Below are 23,108 nucleotides of genomic sequence, written 5' to 3' on the forward strand. Positions count from 1 at the left end.
GAACTTAGAGTTGTAGGTTGCGTCCTTTATGATGACCACAGGACACTATCAGCAATGCATGTGTTCATCAAGTCCACTCCCAGCCTATTGGTTTGGGAAGGACTTAATATGGTGTGTGTGTGGGTGTGTGTGTGTGTGTGTGTGAAATGTTGTTTGCCTTTAGCCCGTATCAGATCAGTACAGTTTGGTACGGTTTGGATTGGCAAAGCCTGACCCTGTTTGTGTTTCCACAGTCAACCATGCCGCCTCATAGTAGGCTCTGTGTAAGCCAGATGCCGATGGCCAATTCAGTTGAATAACAGTGTGACACCATAGCAGCGGGATACAGTGTAATGAATCCAACGAAGAAGAAAAAGGACACAGTAAACAAATCGCAACATTGGAGGACATGCAGGAATTGTCTTCTTTGTGATTGGCATGTAGCTCTTTGTTAAAAAGAACAATCAAGCTTCGTTTCATAGAAGACTGTGTGCGGCCAGGAGAAATGCAGCCGCTGTCACACTGTAAGTGATTATTCTTTTGACCAATCAACGGTCTGCAGTGTTGTAGCGCCACCTTCGGTTTAGTCTGGCAAAAAGTGGGACAGCTCGTCTCGGTTATTTGGGGATCAGTCCCGAGATTAGGCACTGGAAACACTGGAAAATGTGTGCCCTGTGAATACGACCGAACCGAACTGCTTGGTGGAAGCGGGGCTTTTGAGTGTCAACCCTGTGAATAATTGATGACCAGTCGGGGTTGTACCCCACCTCTCACCCCTCGACTGCTGGGACAAGCTCCAGCCACCTGCAAACCTAAACACAGTCTTGCAGTTCACCAAGTGGAGTGAACACAACCATCTCCACCACGTCACAAAAACAAAAGAACTCATCTTGTCCCCCCCACACCCCAGCACTCCATCACCATCAATAACCAAACTGTTGAATCAGTGGACAACTTTAAATACCTTGGCATGACCATACCATACCATACCATACCAGCTTTATTTATAGAGCACTTTTAAAAACAACCACAGCTGAAGACAAAGTGCTGTACAGGTAGATCGAATGAAATGATAAAAACAGATAAGTAAAAACAGACAAATAAAAGAAAAACATTTTAAAAACAATAAAAAGCAAATAAAGGGCAAGTAAAAGGGAATAAAAGAAGATAAAAGAGAATAAGACCAGGCAAAGAAACTAAGTCTCGCTGGAGTTAAAAGCCAAAGAATAACAATGGGTTTTAAGACGTGTTTTAAAAGTGGACAGTGAAGGGGCCTCTCTAATGTGCAGGGGAGACTGGTCCACAATCGGGGAGCAACATTAGAGAAGGCCCTGTCCCCTCTGAGCTTCTTCCTGGACCTTGGTACCTGCAGGAGCAGCTGGTCGGCCGACCTGAGGGACCGAGAGGGTGAGTAGGGCTGAAGAAGCTCAGAGAGGTAAGGCGGGGCAAGGCCATTTAAACATTTAAAAACAAACATAAGAATTTTAAAATCAACTCTAAAAGTCACAGGCAGCCAGTGGAGTGAAGCCAGTACTGGGCTGATGTGCTCTCTTTTTCTTGTACCAGTTAAAAGTCGTGCAGCGGCGTTCTGGACCAGCTGGAGAGCAGGGACTGACTCACTCCAACATAAAGTGCGTTGCAGTAATCCAAACGTGATGAGATAAAGGCATGGATCACTGTTTCAAAGTGCTGCCTGGACATAAAAGATTTGACCTTTGCCAACCACCTTAAGTGATAAAAACAAGACTTCACAACATTTTTAATTTGGCTGTCTAGTTTAAAATCACTGTCCAGCTTAAAACCCAGATTGGTAACAGTTGATTTAAAACAAACTGTCAGGGGTCCAAGATCAACAGAGGTGGACTCACAGGGGCCACTTGGTCCAAACACCATAACCTCTGTTTTCTTTTCGTTACAGTTTAAAAAGTTCAGGGCCAACCAAGATTTAATGTCTTCAAGACAAGCAAGTGACACTGGATAATAAACTCAGCTTCCATCAACACATCACCGACATTTTCAAAAAGAGTCAACAAAGACTCTGTCATCCGGACAACAAATCTAAATCTAAATCTAATCTAAATCACAATAAGCAGTTGAAGTTGAAAGGATGAATGAATGAATGTTCGGTCTTGTTTGATGACTTGTACCACAACTGGCCAACAAGGGGCGCTATACATCTCTTGGCTTCACTCGGATCCAAACTGACATGGTCCAGTTTGATGCTCAGTTTATGATGCTGCTCAGTGAGACTGTTTAACCTGTTACTGACATTAAACAAAAAAACTGAAATTTTAAGAAGTCCCATATTGGCAGTAAAAGTGAGCAGCAGCAGATTGTGTTCTTAAAGCTCTGAAAGTTAACATCACAGGTGTGTGAGATGTACAGTTCAGCAGGGACCACATAAAACTCTGACGCCTGAAAGACACCTGCTCCACACTGTCTCATAGAATAGAGAAATTGTTGTAATCTTCTCATAATCTTCCTGTGGGAAAAAAACAGTCTGCCTCCAGTGGTCAGTGATATCCTAAAATGAGCGTGTTGTACTTTATGGTATTTTTATCTCCTGCGGTGTCAGTTTAGTAGTCATAAAATAGTCCCTTTGGGAGTGAAGCACCTGCAGTAATCAATAGTGAGTTGACTATGACCCGACTGTACAGACGGCCGCAGTGCTCTCTGTCTCTTTTTGCTCCTTCTACCCCCAGCTCGCCAGGAGAAATCCCCGCTAGGGTTCAGGGGGAGGGGTGGAGAGTCAGTGATATTTTCCAACAAGGATGTTACCTGAAGCAGGATGTCAGTCTTAACAGTTTCATCTCTTGTCCCTCTGCACTGGACTGGCATTAAACACACACACACACACACACATCAAGTTTTCCACTCACTATAAACCCTAAGTCCCTCTGCAGCTTCAAACACACACACTCACACACTCTCATTCTTGTGCGCACACAGGGGGAAATAATCATAGGGATATTAATGGAGCTGGAGAAACAGACGGAGTCAATTGAGCTTTTAATAGACCAGAGAAGCTCCTCTTCCTCTGTGTTGATAAATAACACGGTAGTCAGCAAATCTAGATCTAATAGATTATATTGACCTTTGGGGGTGGGAAAGGGGAGGCAGGGAATGAGCAACGGGACAGCTCCAGCAGAGAGAGGCTGAGGGGAAAGAGGAGAGAGGTGTGTCACAGAGGAAAACACCGAAATGTCAATAGAAAGGGAGCATTCAGACGAAGCATCTTAATCAGAGTGCGACAAAACAGCGATCAATCATAAAGTGTGAGGATGTTGCAGCCGGCTGCAGAGCTGGAGAGGCCCTGACCTCAGCTGCACTGCAGATAAAGCTGAGAGGCTGGCCGAGCAGCAGTGGCCCTCAGAGACTCCACTTCTCTGTATCCCCCTCTTTCTGGCTGCATTGTATCTCTCTGTGTCCTGTTTTATCTCTCTGTTTCCCCCTCTTTCCATTTTGATTACTCTCTGCTGCTTCATCTCTCTGCCCCCCTCCTCTCCTCTCCTCTCTCATCTTCTCCTTGTATTTCTGTTTGGTACCCACCATCTGTCATCCGTTGTCTTCCTCTGTCGACCCCACCCCCCTCCTCTGCTCATTTCCACTCCCTCAATCCAATCTGAGAGGTTTTATTGGCATCATAAGATGAATTTTATTGTCTCTCTGACTCTCTTTCCAGAACATTTGTCCCCCTACAACTAATCCTCAACTTTAAATGCTGCTCAGAAAAACTCTAAGTCCTGTACAGGCTGTTCGAGTCATGGTCAGAGTGCAAACAGCCCAGGACTCTCTATCACATCAATATTAAAGCTCAGGCCATGTATTCTTTATCACCTTGTTCACGAGCAGAGAGAAAGTGAATGCTACTCATCCCAGGCACTTTTACAAGCACCGCAAAGGCACAAGTGTTAGGTTGTTACAGTACTGTCAGCCTAATAAAATGACTACAAACTAGCCTCACAGGATGAGACGGCCTTGAGAAGGACTTTAATGTGTATACTGACACCATGTGGAGACGTCCTGTAACAGGTTCAAATACCTCTGTGCTCTCCATGCTGAAAGAATCAGACACAATCTGCATTTCCCCTCTGTTACAAACACACATGGCTATGTTCAAATCTTTGATTAAATTTACAAGTGTATGAATGGGCATGTCCCCAGCAAAACTTGGGCTGTGTAATCCACATGAAATTTATATTTTTGGGCTTCTGTCAACCTAATAGGCTTGTAGATTCAAGTTCAGCTTAAGGATGTCAATGTATGCAAAAATCTTATCGGTTCAAGTGAACATGAATGTATGTGTCTGATCCGACTCGGACAGGAGCCACAGCGTCCCTGTAAGCAGATAACTCTGAAGCTATTCAAAGGTTTGACACATACAGAGGCAATCAGCAGAGAAAACTACAAAAACACAAAAGAGCAGGAAAATTCCACCACAATATCTGTGACTTTGACCCTGTTTTTAATGTTGTTCTTTTTCTCATGAGCGGCCAAACTAAAGTGTCATACCCTTGTAACACAAGAGTATGTTAGAATATAAAAATAAAGTAGAATAAAAAAATATTAAATTTGTTTGAAAAGTTAACTAAAAGTATTTTCTTTCATACTAACAGCTTATATGCTAGCATGCATTTGATATAAGTGGTGTTAGGTAAAAAGGCTGTGTAGGACTGGGGTATGGCAGGTCCAACACTGTAGTTTGTCATTTGTCATTCAGTTATAAATGTGTATTTCAGACACATTATGTTAATCCTTAAGTGCATAGAGGTGACAGTAGTGGTCAGCTGAAATCATTTCCTCGTAAAATGGTCTCTATGGTGGACCTGCATATCAGCCTGTGAGAAGATTTTTTTTTTCCCACTAAGTGTTTTTTTATTATTGTTCTAAGGGTATGAAAGAAAAATGTTTCCAATTATGTATATATATATATATATATATATATATATATATATATATATATATATATATATATATATATATATATATATATATATATATATATATATAATTTTCATGCATCAGAGTTTAAAAGTGTATCAACTATAAAATATACTATACAATATACAAAGTTACAGTGTGTGGAAATAGATGTTTTGCAATGCACAAAAAGAACGAATTATTCATGGAATTACAAAAATATATATAACTGCATGTAGAAAAAAAAATCATTTTTGCATGAAGGTCATACCATTTAAGTTAAATGCTCAGGTAAGTTTATTAAAAAAGATAAGACAAACACACACACACACACACACACACACACACACACACACACACACACACACACACACACACACACACACACACACAAAAAAAAAAAAAAACTAAATAAACAAATAAATGAATGAATAACTAACTAACTAACTAAATAAATAAATTTATTCATTAAAAAGTAATAACATTTATATGGGGGGAAAAAAATAAAAAACTAATTTTTAGTGCCCCAAGAAAAATGAATACACTATGGGATAAAATCTTGGCGCAGGCTTTTTATATTTCATGTAGGCACTATTAGAAAGTTAAGTTATACATAGACCTACGTCTTTTGATTCATATTTGCAAACAGATGAACATCAGGTGAGGGGGCTCTGTTTAAACTATCTGATCCTCAAAGGTGGTCTCGGCCGGTCAGGAGTCCCCAGGGTGGACCCCACCACAGAATAGAATAACAAAACACTGACTACACAAAAATTCAGGACTTAAGTGTATTAACCATGTGCGTAACATCCTGAAAACTTGGTCGTTTTCGCTCAAGGCGCTCTCTGACAAATCGGGGTCAATTATGCGTAGAGGCTGCGTCCTTAAACCATGCGCAGGTTGGAGCGAGTCTTCTGGATTTCTTTTACGTTTCCGAGAAAAAAAGTCAGCACTTTGTCGGAATGACAATTTTCTGTATCCAGGAAGTGACGGTGAGGACTTAACGGGGTCGAAACAAGCCGAGGGAGACCGTCCCGTCTCTACAAAAGAAGTTGGGTGGAATAGCGCTCCATCAAGAAAACAGCATTCACTACAAGGAAACCGGAAGTTAGTGGATTCTATTATTTTCAAGCAGAACTCGTAAAGCCTGTGGCAGATAGGTACAAAGTCTGTTTTAGAGAGTATTATACATCATTAGAACAGTAAAGGGCATATTGAGAACTGTAGTTTTGCTGTAAAGTCGTCTTTTTCAGTTTGGTGTAACTGTTGTTTTGGTCTCTGCTTCAAACAAAATTTTTTTTGGCACTTTCTGCATGGACTTCTTTCCTCAGGTGGAGGTTGTTTCTTGGTTTTCTAGAGATAACCAGATACATGATCCTCTTATCTCGTGAACAAAAAATTATATTGTCAAAATAACAAGAAAAACAAGTTGAAGTAAAGGAGTTATGATGGACTATCCAGAAACAGCAGTGTTTTCCCAGGATTAAGCGTCAGTAACACATTAGCACAAGAAATTCTTTTCATCTGAGAAAAAGGACGAATGTTAATCCTGACTATAGATCAGTGTTTCTCAACCCTGATCCTGGAGGACCCTGGCCCTGCATGTTTGAGATGTTACCCCACTCCAGCACACCTGATTCAAATGAATGGCTCGTTATCCGGCTCCAGCAGAGCTTGATAACGAGCTGATCATTTGAATCAGGTGTGTTGGAATCGGGAACATAAAAAACATGCAGGGCAGGGGTACTCCAGGACCAGAATTGGGTAACGCTGCTATAGATGGTAGAAGAACTGATGTCACCTTGCTATGCTGGAAGTGAGGTCCCACAAAGACTGTTGCCCCTGGTGGCTGGCTGTAGTATAGGTCAAATAAAAAAAAATCCATCTCCCCAGTTATTCTCGATGGGCTGTGGTCAATTGGAAAAATTATTACACCTCATGGAAACGTTTCTCACAATTGTTGTGATAATTTGAAGATATTAATGGGCTGCTTTGTATTCAGGTCCTCTTTTTTCTGAAAAAGTTTGATTTCTTTGGGTTATTAGATGTAAAAACGAGGCTTTCGACACACTTAACTATGATTGGCAGCTTCTGTTCTTGTGTATTTTTGGGGGGGATTGTGAAGTATGTCAGGAGCAAGAGCCAAGAGGTGATTAGACCCTTGGAAGTAAAAAAAAAAAAAGGAACTTTTTGTGTCACCTGGCCCCAGATTCTCTCTGAGTCCCTCATAGCCTGTACTGCTTAGACTGGCTGCACAACGACTGCCAATTGCTGCACCTGTGACGCGGGTATTTTGGCTTCGAAACCGTACAATGATCAATGGTGGAGCCACGCTGTCCACTCTATGTAAAGTCAATACTCCTGACTGCTAAACTTTTGCAGGGTTAATCCATGGATAGTGACGGTTATCATTTGTAAATTATAATTTGTGTTGCTGATAATCTCACTTTGTGGTCTATGAACAGGCAAATAAATCTAAAAAAAAATAAAAATACAACAAATCATGGCTTTTTAGGGCTCTCTTAGCATGAAGTACTGAGAGACAGCTGCACTGTGGTTTTATTTTGAAAGCGCAAACCGGAAGCAGTTGTTGCAGCTCCGTTGGCTCCACTCTGGCTGGGTGAAGGTGGTCTTAGTTGAAAAACACCGTTTAGAAAAGTTACAGACGGGGGCAACTTTCCTTTTTTTCTTTATTCTTTCTTCTCCGTGGTACATCGTGAATATTGTAAATTGTTGAAATTTTCATCTTTCACGAAAAGGACGTGTTTGAGTTGTGTGACATCGGGGATAAAGTTGGGAAAGTACGAGGTGAAAATGGAGAAGCCAGCTGAGTGAGAGTGGGGTGAGAAGGCTGGATTTGGCTGGAAAGCTGGGAGTCCTGCCCTGCTGTTAGCAGGCTGGTTAGCATGCTAAAACACCAGCGCTGTTTGGGACAAGAAAGGAGGTGAGATTTAAAGTCAATGATACATCTTTAATGTCTGTTGATCGTGAAAGTTCTGTAGAAACTATTGCTCAAAAATAACAGGGACACAGGGAATAAATATTGGTAAGAGTAATGTAAGGGCCTGACAGTTTTTTAATCTAAAGTTTAAGATGTTCCTCTGAATAAAATAGTTTTCTCATCTCAGGAATGTCTGTGTATTTCTCTGTCATGTATAAAACGGAGCAGTTAAGTTGAGAAACATTTAGTACAGGCAACTTTAGAGAGTGTTTGAGGCCAACATTCACCGTCTGATATTAGGATATAAGTGACCATCTGTGAGTCTATTTCCTACAATGGCAAAGCTATGTTGGCCATTGTTTCCTTGGCCATTTCAAAACACGTCTGGATAGCTGTAATCATATTTTGGCTGCAAGTTTCACAATATGGCCTCATCACGCAACAGACACACAAAAATAGTTCTCACTAAAGTGCTGGAGGTTGTTAGCTTTTCTGCCTTTTTTCATGATCCCCCAAATGAAATCTACTTCCTTCATGTCACTGCTAATGTCAGTGTTTTCAGACCGTAACCACTCAAAGACTGATTTTGTGTTTTTTTTGTTCTGTATTCCAGCACTCCCCTCCGCTCTCCTCCAGCCTGTGAATCTCCGGGGGAGCTGTTTTATCTGTGGCTAAACCTCTGCTGACACTGAAGCAGAGCTGATGATCTTATTGTCCGTGGAAGCTCTGCTCCAACGTTACTGCATTCACTCCGAAGCAGTCATTGTCACTCACTGCTCATGCAACTTTTCATACAACGTTGTCTGCAACTTGATATGGGGTTTCTTGGAAGGGTCTGAGGTACCCCCTGCCTGCATACTGGGAAACCTGGCCGTGTATTTTGGACTCACAGGCATAGATCTCAAGAGAAACATTGTTACTAAAAGGCCAACAACATTTCTGCGCTCTCTGATGGAGATGGCACATCCTATGTGCAGGCCCCAAATATATTCATGAGCTGCTGGACTCCTAAACTGGACTAAGTGGATGTATCGCTTGTATTCAGGAACTGTGACTGCTGAAGTCAGCTCGTTGGAGCTTGAGTGGATGGTATTTGCTTTATTCATGAGCCCCCTGTCTGAGTCTGGGCCCGGCCTGGATGTTGGATGTCCTGAGTTGGTTGAATCAACTGTTGTGGTGATGAGGCAGGGCTCCTGGTGGCCTGTGTGGCTCGCTGGGCAGCTGGGGAGCGGCCCAAAGTGATGTGATGGGGTGCAGGAACAGTAAGGTCCTCCCTGAGCCTCCAGGGGATGTCCAGTTGGACCTGGTCAAGAAGGTCAGTGGGGAAATGTTATGGTGTCATGACAAGTACTTTTAACCTTTTTACACTATTTATAACATTACATATAAAAACCGAATAGTTGATGTGGCTATGACTTAATCCTGAAAATGTTTTTTTTCCCTTTGTGATAAAACTGCCAGACTGTGGTTTTAGGGAATCTAAAAGCCATTTGATTTGTGCCATTAAAGAACAAACTTCCCTAATAAAAACATAGATACTGCTACAGCCAAAAAGTTCTGGGAGGAACTTTCACCAAAAAATACAAAAAAAATATTTTACATGCAACTTTGGTCCTTACAAGTAGCCTACAACAACTATGTTCTCTCAGTTACGACATGGATCTTTGAGAAAAATGGAGTGTGGACAGACACCAGAGAGGAGCTTACACACAAAAGTCACTCAAAAAACTGTCTGTAGACATTTAAAGACCGTGAAATATGAAGACGTAAACTGGTGTCAATAAACCAGGAGCCTCCCAAATCAAAGATGAGCTCACAGACCACTGAGTCTGACACCGGGGTCAGAATAAAGGATCCAGAAAACTACATACAAAAAACTACACCAAATATATCAGAAAAATAATGATTTAGTGTTTTGGGATTGTTTATTAGAATAGTTAGTAGTTTGATAACACACCCTAGTTTGACTGTGAACATAAAATTTGTTTCTGATAAACATCATATAAGCTTCCTCTTATTTACTCTCCAAATTGAGTCTTAAGTGTCGTATTTGGTTATAAACTTCACTCCAAACCATATTTTTCATAAACTCCTCAAAGTTAAAACTGGATTCAGAGTTTCATCAGTTAACATGACTTATTTACAGTCAGACCTGGTTAACCGAGGCTGATACAGACACACATTAATAACTCACAGCCACAGACGCCTCTGGTGTTTCAGAGAGAAGTGTGACCCTGTTAACTGATGACTGTCAATGCAGATTATTCTCTCTTTTGGGAATGGGTACCCTTCATATTTGAAACTATACGATACTAATGTCCTGTACCTGGCAATCAGTATCAGTACTCAACAGTACCAATTTGTATTACTTTTGTGTGTCTGTTTATGTGGCAATAAATATTAATTTGTTAAACAATAAAACTTTAAAGTTTTCAATCCAACATTTATTCTTCAATGTATAACCTTGTAATGCTGTGTTCATGTCCAGCATGGAAAATCACCTACTCTTCCACTTTCTCACAGTCACAAGGATGACTTCAGGTACCTAAACTTGGTACCTTTTGATTGTATGTGTATTGGTACTTAGTACTACAGACTCAGTTCAGTCGAGGCCTGTGAAATCACCTAATTCAGTATCCAACCCTACTCCCTTTACAAAATGTCTCTGTCCTTCTCAAACACAAACTTTGCTCACTTTAGGGATGGGTACCAAATTAGGTACTTTTTAGGTACCGACCGAATTCTGTCAAAAGTACAGAGTACTGAGTACAGATTCATGTAGAATCAAAAGGTACCATGTTTAGGTACCTAAAAGCATCCTTGTGACTGTGAGGGTGTGGAAAGTAGGTGATTTTCCATGTTGGACATAAACACAGCATTGCAAGGTTATATATTGAAGAATAAATATGTTGAATTGAAAAAAGTTTTATACTTAACTATTTAACAAATTGATATTTTTTACCACATAAACAGAAAAAAGTACTGAAAATTGGTACGGTTAAGCACCAGTACTGATTCTCAGGTACCGGGCATCGGTACGGTATCGTTTCAAGTGTGAAAGGCAACCATCCCTAGCTCACATACTTCCATACATCCTTTATGTTGGTATTGCTGTTAACCAATACATCCACCAGAGGGGGCAGCCCAGAGTCAAAAGTTTATGACGACAACAAGATCAACAACAAAATCAAAAACAAACATGGGGACTGGAGGAGTTTTCTCGCAACAGCACCACCTAGTGAATTGCAGTTGTCTCTCAGCTCACGGCTGTGATTCTCAAAACCGAACCCATTGAAGACCTTTGTGGCGTAATTGACCAATATTTATGCAATAATAATTGGCAAAAAAAAGTCTGTTAACTCATAATGACACATATTAAAACAAAAATAATTCTATAAAAAATCTTAACATGCACGCACTAACTTAGACATCACTATGTAGGTCTAGGTTTCCTCATCAAACTCACAAACTCTGTTTTCAATAATATTTTTTATTCCCCCTCAATTGCCACCCACCCACCAAAAAATAAAAAATAAAAAAATAAGTAGACATGTCACATACGTTTGGTTTTTCCAAGGCAAGCTATTCTGTATTACACTGTGCACGTGCGACTGAGCGCCGTGAGACTGCAGCCGTGAGACTGCAGCCGTGAGACTGGGGCCTGCAAAGCTGCAGCTGGACCCTTCTCAAATTTCCCCAACAACTCGCAAAGTTGAGCTTAAAATTTTTTTTGCTATCGTTATTTCTTTTTTGTGTCTCAGTGGAGTTATGTATTGGGTTGTAACAGCTACACTGCCCCCACAGTTTCTGTCGGCGATGCTCCATTTGGCCTGTATCCATAAGCTTTAGGGAAACGTGCAGATCTGTCTTTAATGTTGAGCATTAACAGGCCTTTAGCTGACAATCTGTGCCATGTACAGCTGAAGGTCTCCAGTTAGCATGGTCACTCTACTCCAGAACATGCTTGTCAATTCACAGATTAAAGAGTGCTTACTTGTCTGATTTTATTTTTTAACAGTTAGTTTAATCATTAGCTCTTGGATTGGTTTTCACGATAAACTGTGTGACTTTATTTTCAGGTTGAACCTCCCCAGCCTCCTCAGACGGACATCTATAAGCACTTCATTCGAGGGGATGGCACAAGGAGCAGGACTGTCGGATCCGGTGCCGTGGGAGGTGACAAGACTGGCTCCACCTCCCCATTACGGACTCAGGCCCAGGCCGCCACTCCTACGGCCTCTGCCCAGCCCCCAAAAGACCCATCTGAACTGTCAGACCCTCAGCGGAAGAAGGTGGCCAAATATCGAGCCAAATTTGACCCCCGGGTCACCGCCAAGTATGACATCAAAGCTTTGATAGGACGAGGGAGTTTCAGCCGAGTGGTTCGTGTGGAGCACAAGAGCACCCGGCAGCCGTATGCCATTAAGATGATCGAAACCCGTTACCGGGAGGGGAGGGAGGTTTGTGAGTCAGAACTGTGCGTCCTGCGCCGTGTCCGTCACACCAACATCATCCAGCTCATGGAGGTGTTTGAGACGGTGGAGCGTGTGTACATGGTGATGGAGCTGGCCACAGGAGGAGAGCTCTTTGATCGAATCATAGCTCGAGGCTCCTTCACTGAGAGGGACGCCACGCGGGTCCTGCAGATGGTTCTGGATGGGGTCAAGTATCTGCACACTCTGGGGATCACTCACCGGGACCTGAAGCCTGAGAACCTGCTCTACTACCACCCCGGAGCGGATTCCAAAATCATCATCACTGACTTTGGTTTAGCGAGCAGCAGAAAGAAGGGAGACGAGTGTCTGATGAAGACCACCTGTGGCACGCCCGAGTACATCGCCCCTGAGATCCTGGTGAGGAAGCCCTACACCAACGCCGTGGATATGTGGGCGCTGGGGGTGATATCGTACATCCTGCTGAGCGGAACCATGCCTTTTGAGGATGACAACCGCATGAGGCTGTACCAGCAGATCCTCAAGGGGAAGTACAGCTTCTCAGGAGAGGTGAGGAGTTTGATCTGTCTGCCTTAGATCCTAGATGTGAGACCAGTTCACTGGAAATCAGTGGAGCTGGCAGGAGGGAACAGTGCTGTGTACATGTCTGAGTGTGTGTGTGTGTGTCTGTATTTGAAGCTCCAGCTGTTTGTTTACACATCATGCCTCTCATGTTTCTGTGAAATGATGTAACGATGGCAGAGATGATCATTACATCACTGAGGTGTAGTTACACATTTACAAAGACTTCTATCTGGAGTTACCAAGACATTTGAAAGAGACATTTTCAAACACTCTACAGCAGACATGTTCAAGGTTTCATACGGCCCCCAGCTTTCATCTTACAATGTATTACTATCTGCATGAAGCTGGCTCCATCCCATGCAAAAGTTAGGGAAAAATTTGTGCTTCAATTGTGCAGGTTTGTACCATAAAAATTGTTATTTGTGCTGCTACGGTTTTTAAGTTATGACATATTGTTTTAAAGGTCATCCAGCGATCTCCCAGCTCTATATGGACCTGAAATGGTACAGTGTTTGTGCTGTAAAAATTGTCCCTAATGCTGCAATGGTTTTTAAGTTTGCGTATTATTTTATAGGTCATCCAGAGTTCACCCAGCCCTCCAGCTGCTCCTAATGGACCCAAAATGGTACCGCTTGTTTGTGCCATAAAAACTTTATTTGTGCGGCAACAGTTTTTAAGTTGTTGACGCTTTAATTTCTAGCGACGACATCATCAAGCTCCACATTTGCTCTAAATGGACCCAAAATAGTACCGTTTGTTTGTGCTGGTTTGTGTTGTCAAAACTTTCGTTTGGTTCTATAGACGTGGTTTTATAGATTTTACACTCTTTATTTTCTGGGGATGATGTCACCGCCAGAAATGCTTCAGTGCTGGTGTGCTCTTCATTTGTTTTGGCTGTGTTGTGCTACCACGCTGAGTAAATTGTTTTTTGTTTTTTTTGTTTTTAACTAAATCTTTCTATGTTCTTGTTCTTTTTTCATACTCCAAGCACCTGGAATGCCACTGTTGCAGGATGAACTTGAGTTAAACATGTTACACCTTTGTTTGACCTCAGCCAAAACAAATGAAGAGCACCAGCACAAGAGCAATTCCAGCAGTGACGTCATCTCCAGAAAATAAAGTGTGTTTTATCTATAAAACCATAGCAGCACAAACAAAAGTTTTTACAGCACAAACAAAGCACAAACAAACAGAACCATTTTGAGTCCATTGAGAGCAAATTGGAGGCTGGGTGAACTCTGGATGACCTATAAGATAGTAATGACTTAAAAAACCTTAGCAGCACAAGCAACAGTTTTTAAGGCACAAACCAGTACAAATGAAGCACAAACTAAACGGACTATGTCACTGAAATAAATCATGTTCTATTTACATTTTCTGTCTGGGGCACAAACCAAACTTAAGTTTACCTAAATGATGTGAAAAGTGTGAGAGTTCAAAAAGCACATCAGAGGACACAAGACCAGATGCAAGGAATGTGGTGAAACTGGTGAAATGGTGCAAAACAAACACAGTTGCAAATAGAATGCAGGATCAGAAATATTTGGGTCTAAAGATTTTGTTTGCAGGTCAAAATAATCTAAATATGAAAAACAATCCTGATCAAATCCAGATCCCAATCCTGACATGAAACATCCTGACATTTTTACCCCATAATGCCCCCTAATGCAGAACATGTTCCTCGGTCTGAAGCAGAGTTTGATGATGTTGACGCAGAACGTAACACTGCTGAAAACTGACCACTGATCATCTAGTATCAAAAGACACTTGAGGGACAGGTGAGCTTTGATTTCATCAGTCTGTGATGATGGAATAATGAGTTTTGAGCACTGAGATACTGATTTTACAGTAACCACTAAAAGAAAGAGTTCACAGACAGAGCATTCAGATGTTACTATAACAGTTAGTAAAAGCTGCTGGGCCCCTGAAAAAAGTTTAGACCCCTCCCACTCTACACATTACTTTTCTCTAAGCTCAAGGCCACTTCTACATCTTCTCCATTCTTCCTCCCAGTTATTCTTCCTCCGTCCATCTTTCCTGTTGATGTGAGCAAACTGTTTATGAGCCATCTGTAAGTGTGCCTGTTATAATGCTAAGTGTGCTTTTCCTTTTCCACGTGGGATGTTTATGATGCTGTTTTTTTTTTTTTTACAAAGGGGTCCCTTGGTTAAAGTTTGCCCCTCATACAGCCTGTACAAACAATAGCTGAGCACATTTCTACTATTTAAAGAGGAGGAGATGAATCCTCTCAGTTAATATGAGGGTTTTAGATTCAGTCCTATTCTCTGAAATATCCACCAGGTGAGATGAGGTCAGAGCGCACATGTTGAATATTACGTGTTGAACACAGAACAACCCCGGAGGTGACCCAACCAGGAAATTGACGGCATCAGTCAAAGCCAGAGTCAAGAACAGGCGGTTAATTTATCAAACATGGCAGTATGTGCACAGATTATTTAAATATGTTAGGCTTTTTTTTTAATTTGGCAGTTTGTGTCTCTTTTTTTCGGATGCGCAGCAGGGGTTAACTGGTCTCTGGCACCACTTTTTTTCAGGGTCGTGGTCTGAAAAGTTTGGGCTAAATGACTGTGCACTGCAGGAGGTAAAAGACTGACCGCTGAGTAAATACTGTGGTCTGAGCTGTCTCAGAAAATACAAATTAAAAAGAAATGCAGCAGAGCTCTCACAGGAATAATAGGAACAATAACCACACTCTCAGTCAGAGCCAGTTTACACCAGTTCCTGTAACGTGAACAGATAGGTTGGTGAAAACCAGCTGGACTGTCAGATCTGACCTTTAACCTTTAACACGGATCTGTAATCTTTCTTTGGAGTTCTCACAGGGACTGTGCTGTATACATTTAGCTATAAATAAGTGTCCTCATTTATCTGGTCTGTGAAGCAGCAGATCACTGGTTGCTGGTTGTAGGATGTGCGCACCACCCCCTGAATTTTTTTAATCCCAATTTTCATGAAATAGGATGGCCTATTTTTCCAAACAGAGTAAACATTGAGTTTCTAAAGTAGAACTTTCTTTGTCCAGAAAGTGCAAATTCACCATGCTCACAATGGCTTTAGTATCAGGTCTCAATCTGATGTAGAGTCAAGAAGTTTGACAGGATATCTGTGATGAAGGACCAATCAAAAGGGCCGATCTATTCAAGTAAATTCTCTGCTCCTCTGAACTTACAATAACCATGTGTTTGTTAAGTCATCAACACCGGAAGGTCTGTTCATTCATGTTAATTGGATCTAAATAAAAAATACAATAAACAAACAAACAAAAAGAAAACACTTCTGACATTAGCTTTAACTATGTTCAGGTTTGATTCCTCATTTATCCACTTCTGAGGTTTACAGTTCAATTGTGATTACTGTTAGGGTTGGATAATTACTCACCACAAACTTACATACTTAAAATCCCACAAAATAATGATAATAATAACAACAATAATAATAATAATGATAATAATAATAATAATAATAATAATAATAATAATAATAATAATAATAATAATAATAACACAGTTGGTTTAAATATATTTTTATTTCGATTTGGTCTGAAGTTACCAAAAGGGATGGGTATCTTTCACATTTGAAACAATGTGGTACCAATTCCTGGTGCCTGGAAATCGGTATCGGTACTCAACAGTACCAATTTTTGGTACTTTGATGGTTTATGTGGTAAAAACTATCAATTTGTTTAATGATAAAATATAAATTCTTTTTAATTTAACATGTTTATTCTGCAATATATAGCCTTGTAATGCTGTGTTCATGTCCAGCATGGAAAATTACCTACTCTCCCACTCCCTCACAGTCACTAGCATTTATTTAGGTACCTAAACATGGTACCTTTTGATTTTACTTGAATCGGTACCTGGTACTTTTGACCAAACTTGGTCTGTACCTATAGAAGTACCTAATTCGGTACCCATTCCTAGTTACCAAAAACATAACACTCAGTCTCATCCTCAGATAAAGGAATGGATGAGGATAAGTTAATACTGGTCCAGGCTAGGGCTGAACAATTAATCAAATTCAAACCAACATCACAATTTACTAGAGCACACTTTTCAAATTTTCAGACCCTAAAGGCTACACTTAAGACTTGCAATTTCAATGTACTTGTTGCAGTGACAAATAAAGTTCTATTCTATTCCATGTTCCAAAAGAGAAAAAAAGCTTCATGTGCACAGATCTGGAGGGAAATAGTAACTTGTACTCGTTCCTTGTAAACCCAGGAAAAGTCAATATGCTAGTTTTTCTGCCAAAAATATTACATGTCAACAAGACTTAAAGTGAATTCAATCACTTACTATTCTGCTGTGACCATAATAGTTATATCAAGATTCGTTATTTGCATCAATTAATGCACCAGTTCATCTCATTCCATCTCATAACATGTAGGTCTGGTCTACAGAAAAGACGTGTGTATATGTTGACAGTATCCTTTTTCGTGTTGGTCATACTATATATGATTTATTGCTTGAGTTAAGTGCATAATGCAGAACATGAACACCCCCCACTCCCCTAAAAATTGCATGCTAAGTCACAATCACAATATTTGCCCCAAAAAATGCAATCAGATTATTTTCCAAAATATTTCAGTCCTAGTCCAGGTAATGAATCCTAGACTTAAAAAAAGCCTAGATCATGTTCTTTGTTCATACTTACAAAGACAAATACCAGAGAGTAAAAGAATTTCAAAAACTTTGCTTCCATCAGGCAGACGTGTGTGTTCACTCATGGAGGGGTACACAGAGTTTTTCATTAAGTTCTCAGAAACACCCCGGCCTGCTGGCACAGGAGAGGTGCTGCAGACATTAACACTCTTTCTTTGGGGAGATTTTCCTCTTTTCTGTCCTGAATAATGGTCACATTTCATAATGCAGTCTAAAAGCTGAACACAGCCATGATATTTATGTAGCTGCGGTAAAAACATGTGGTTGATGTGCCGTGTAACACTCCTGATTCACCTGCACTTCCTCGAGCTGTGTTATTTGCCTACATACAGGCAGAAAACACAGCTGGTTGCCAAGCAGGACATCATGTACCAACTGTGCATATGTGTGTGTGCATTGAAAACCATGCTGTGCCCAATGCCTGTTTCCTGTACATGTAACAACTCTTTAACTCTCTCCCAGGAAATCTTTCTAAACACAATCCAGCAGTTATACAAAACACTTTATATTGATAATGACTTTTAAATTTATTTCACACATTTGTCACCAGGTCAAACAATGCTAAGAAGAAAAACAAACATTAAACTCCCCTCACACTCATGACAGTCAAACCACCAGAACACAAAGAGGACTCATCATCTCGTTGACTTGTAGTCAAAAGCTGCCTGACATTGTAAAATGAGGAATCTTTGATCAGTGTGAGCTCACGGTTTTGTTCAAACTCTTCACAAACAGCTTTCTGTGACTCTGCTGCCCTCTTGAGTCCAGTTGATGTAACTCCATGGACAAACATGGACAAACATGTCTTCTGATTCTTTATCCAAAACAAAAAGTTTAAACACTGAGGGCATGTTGAACAAAGACATAGTCAGTAGAGAGCATAGATAAGACAGCAGATCATTAAGTACGGCCTTTTTAGAAAGATATACCAATGCTCTATTCTTCTTATATAAGGAAGACAAATCTACTTTTTCATACAGGACACAGGGATGTGTAGGGATGGGTACTTTTCACATCTGAAACGATACGATACCAATGCCTAATACCTGGCAATTGATGCCAGTAATCAATGGTACCAATTTTCAATACATTTATGTATGGTAATAAATATTGATGAATAGTAAAGATCTCAAAGTTTTTCGATTTAACATATTTATTTCTCAATTTATAAACTTGCAATGCTATGTTCATGTCCAGTATAGAAAAATTGCCTACTCTTCCACTCCCTCATAGACACATGATGTGTTTAGTGGGGATGGGAACCAAATGAAGTTCTTTTATAGGTACCGACCGAATTCTGTCAAAAGTGTACGGGGTACCAATTCACAAAAAATTCAAAGGTACCACGTTTAGGTACCTAAATGCATCCTTGTGACCGTGAGAGAGTGGAAGAGTAGGCATTTTTCCATGCTGGATGTAAACACAGCATTATTAAGTTTCTCTATTGAGGAATAAATATGTGAAATTAAAGGAATAACATTTTGAATTGATATTTTTTTTACCACATAAACACAAAAAAGTACAGAAAATTGGTACCGTTGAGTACCGATACCAATTGCCAGGTACTAGGCTTGGTGCCCTATTGTTTCAAATGTGAAAGGTAGCCATCCCTAGTGTTTAGGTACCTGAACACGGTACCGTTTGAACTTGCGTGAATCAGTACTTGGTACAACAGACAGAATTTGGTCAGATCCTATAAGAGTACTTAATTTGGTACCCATCCCCAGCGATGTGTGCCTCAACCGAGGCCAGAGACAAAACCCAATGCAGCATGGGAAACTGAGTCCAACATTTTCAGAGGTAGAGGTAGTGTGCATATAGAGAATAACCAGGGGCAGATAAAAAGATTGCATGATTGAGTTTTTGTATAGCAACAAATGAAAAGCAGCCTTTGTTTCTGTGAAGGAAACCCATCTTCATCGTCAGGTTTTTAGTTAGGCTCTCGATAAGATGATCCAGGAGAAACTAGGGTACACATTCAATCATCAGTTAATGTAAAAATCTTTTACCATCCAGGAGGGGAAGTACATCGCTTGAGATTAGTTTACATGTAGAACAAACTTTAGTCCACAAAGATTTCCCCAAAACATGTTATAAGCAGCTTGCAGATAGTCCACTGCACTCAACAGGGAAGATGGTGAAGTGTGCAGAATGATGTCATCTGCATGGAAATGAAACTTTTCATCTCTGACATCTTTACAAAAATTATTAATAAAGATAACAAGTTGGATTGTGGGACAGCGTTATGCTTGAAAAGATAGATAAGCCATCAGATATAAAGTCTCCTGAACAGTCAGAGTTGAGTCTGTGTGCACCTACACTGGAAACCATCTTACATGCTTCAAGGCAAAGGAGCATTTGAGGAGTTCTGTATGATGTTTTTCTCATCTTACTCTTCTTTTTTCACCTTGTGTTTCAAAGCTTTTATCAGGTAACACATTTTGATCTATCATGACCAGAAGAGAAAGGGTTAAAGATAACTGTTGTGGCTGTCTGCAGAGAACCTCTGAGTCAGACCCAGTGGTTGGACCCTGACGGTTCCACTGAACGAAGAGCTCTGTTTATTAATCAGTCTTTCTTTGCTCATGTCTCCTCTCTCCAGCCATGGCCCAGTGTCTCAAACCTCGCCAAAGATTTTGTGGAGCGGATTCTCACGGTGGACCCCAGTGAGCGGCTAACAGCTGGACAAGCCCTCAAGCACCCCTGGATTGTCAGCATGGCGGCGTCTTCCTCCATGAAGAACCTGCAGCGCTGCATATCCCAGAATCTTCTGAAGCGGGCGTCCTCCCGCTGCCACAGCACCAAGTCAGCCCAGTCTACACGCTCCAGCCGCTCCACCAAATCCAACAAAGCTCGGCGGGTGCGAGAAAAAGAGCTGCGCGAGCTGAACCTTCGCTATCAACAGCAGTACAACGGCTGAAGCGTGGATCCTAGCAGCTGAACACTGAAGCAGTTTACTTTTTGGTAAAGGAGCAGCGTCTACAACCGTGGAAGTCGCTGTCTGTGTCAGAGGGGAACAAAGTGGCTCATTATCTTTGTCTCTAAAGCAAAGAGGACGGTGACTCGACGAGATGAGCAAAAACAAATGAAGAACAGAGTTGTGGTTATGAAGTTACTGCTGCCAAGTCTACGATGTGTGTCTCCTAATGAGAACAGAAAGAGAACTTGGCAGTTTCAAAGTCCTGAGGTTATCATCTCTACAGCCATCCCCTCACTTCTCTCTGAGAGGATGGCATCTTCATCTTCTTTTCTTTACTCTTCCAACCTCTGTGTCTTTACATATTTATTTATTATTGTTGACATGATTATTAGTCTCCATTCAAATGGTCACTGGATAATGACCTTTAGGATCTGTTGAACAGAGTTTTGGTTACTGAAGTTTCTAAAAAAGTAAAAGGGATACTTAAAGAAGAGAGACGGGGAGTCCCTCAGTCTTCCCAGATTGAAAATTGCTGTGAATTTCCTGTTGTACATACCTTCTCTTGTGATGTGGGTAATAGAAACACTGCAACGAAACCACACCTTTAGAGGTCCAGATTTCTCTGAGGCTTAAGCTTATCTCATCTTGCCGTCATTGCTCTGCTAATATAAACACTTCAAAGCTGTCAGAAGATTGTGAAGCTGTTTGGTAGTCTTGCCTTATTTTAGCGGAATAGTTTATTTTACAGTGCGGTTGTATGAAGTTACCTGTGGGAGATTCCAGTCAGCTCGGCCCCTTTGGTGAGAAACTAGACAGAACCAGTGAGGAGAACAGGCTGTAGAAGATCATTTCACCCTGCAGCCTAACTAAACTGAAGGAAGTCTAACATCAACACTGATGCTTGTGTAGGTGTGCCTGAATCAATGAGTGCGTAAGTGGTTTGCTTTGTTTTTTCTAAAACCTACCAATTTTTGTGAAAAGTTTACCCCATTTGCCCGGGCTAACACTATAACTCAGTGGTCCCAAAAGTGGAGGTTGGGACCCCCTAAGGCAGGGATGTCCAACTCGTGCCATGGAGGGCCAAGAGGCTGCAGGTTTTCTTTCCAACCAAGAACTCCACCAGCTGATTCCACTGATTAGTCCCTGCTCTCTGCTTGAAGGTGAGGTAATCAGTGGAATCAGCTGGTGGAGTTCTTGGTTGGAAGGAAAACCTGCAGCCTCTTGGCCCTCCATGGCACGAGTTGGACATCCCTGCCCTAAGGGGTCATGAAACACCAGTAGAAAGGTCACAGAATGCCTTTTCAAAATCAAATCTATATGCAGTCAGTGTTGCCACCTCTTCAGTAAGGAAAGTCGCCATTGGCTGTCCCAGAAATCGCCATATGACGCCATCGCCTAGCTTGCATAATAAGCTATTTGCATGTAGCTGTCATGGGTGCTGTAGAAAAAAGGAATAACATTGTTGGAGGGACAGAAAAATCTGTAAAAAATGTAACACCTTGACTATGGTCGGAATGACAAAGGAACTTTCTTTTGTCAATTCTTCCTTTTCTTTTAAATGTCAAAATATCAACCCGCCAAAAGTGACCCAAAAAAAGACAAGCAGATAAGCCATTCATTTACATACAGTTGTCTGCTCTGACTGCAGCTGAGAGGGACTGCTGGCTGGGAGCGAGGAGGACTTGTCCGCCTGTGAGTGTTTTGGATAGGGGAAGGGGCCAGCTACAGCACCCACTGCTTGTTGAGAAAAGTAAAGGCCCATTTATGCTCAACGTTACATATAGATACAGATAAGGACAAAGCTTTCTGATCGTGCTCTGCATGTTTACACTAAGCTTATGGATACGGAGCCGTACCACTGGAAACTGCCAGGGGCAGTGTTGCTGTTACTGCCCAATAAGTAGCTTAAGTGAGACATGAAGAAAAAATTGAAATGGCACAACTGTTGTAATGTATTAGCCTCACCAACCACTGCCTCCTTCAGCACTGTGTCCATTTTTTTTTCTTTTATGCAAACGGAACATTAGTAATACCTCCTCCTCAGTCACCATGTTTGTTTTTGAGTTTGTTTTTGTCATAACCTTTTGACTCTGGGCTGCTCCCCTTGGTGAATATGTATGTTAACAGCAATGCCAACATAGAGGACGCACAGAGCAGTGATTGTAACAGTGTTTGGAGATGACAGAAACATTTTCACACACAAAGGGAGTAGAATTGGGCCTTAAAGCTTAGAATTTGTCCGACGCGTCTGGGAGGTCCACGCAGCTTCTTGCTGGAGAATGATGCCAATTGAGCAGCCTGGCCCCCTTACGCGGACATTGTAGACGAACCAGAGTGAAGGTCTGCAGCTGGGCGCCTTGTGCCAAACTCTGCAGAGAAAGGGAATTGGCAGAAAAAATGTTATAAAGAGTATAAACAACAACTTCTACTCTAGTTTATTACTGTGGTGGACATGCATTTGCATTACACTGCCCCCTGCTGTTTGGGAATGGATGCCAAGCAAAGTGTTAAAAAGTATAAAACCCACGCACGTTCTCTTATGCTGATTCTGCGCATCATTTCTGTGCATCACGTTTGTGGTGAGACCATAATACAGCCGTAAGATCAATACAAGGTTTTATGTCAGAGTCCCTTAACTCCAGAAA

General features: G+C 41.3%; 1 protein-coding gene across 1 annotated transcript; it reads left to right on the top strand.

The window, feature by feature from the left end:
- The first annotated feature begins 8,665 nt into the window (after positions 1 to 8,665).
- pskh1 (protein serine kinase H1) lies at positions 8,666 to 21,849 on the top strand. The gene is made up of 4 exons (XM_074677994.1): positions 8,666 to 9,155; positions 11,920 to 12,843; positions 20,146 to 21,513; positions 21,725 to 21,849. The coding sequence occupies exons 1-3, from the start codon at positions 9,087 to 9,089 to the stop codon at positions 20,461 to 20,463; spliced, it is 1,311 nt and encodes a 436-aa protein (XP_074534095.1). The 5' UTR covers positions 8,666 to 9,086; the 3' UTR covers positions 20,464 to 21,513; positions 21,725 to 21,849.
- Positions 21,850 to 23,108: the final 1,259 nt, after the last annotated feature.

This window comes from Halichoeres trimaculatus, unplaced genomic scaffold (assembly GCF_033239565.1).
Source record: "Halichoeres trimaculatus isolate MK-OKI-2021-1 unplaced genomic scaffold, fHalTri1.1 fHalTri1_scaffold_10, whole genome shotgun sequence".
Classification (NCBI taxonomy): Eukaryota; Metazoa; Chordata; class Actinopteri; order Labriformes; family Labridae; genus Halichoeres; species Halichoeres trimaculatus.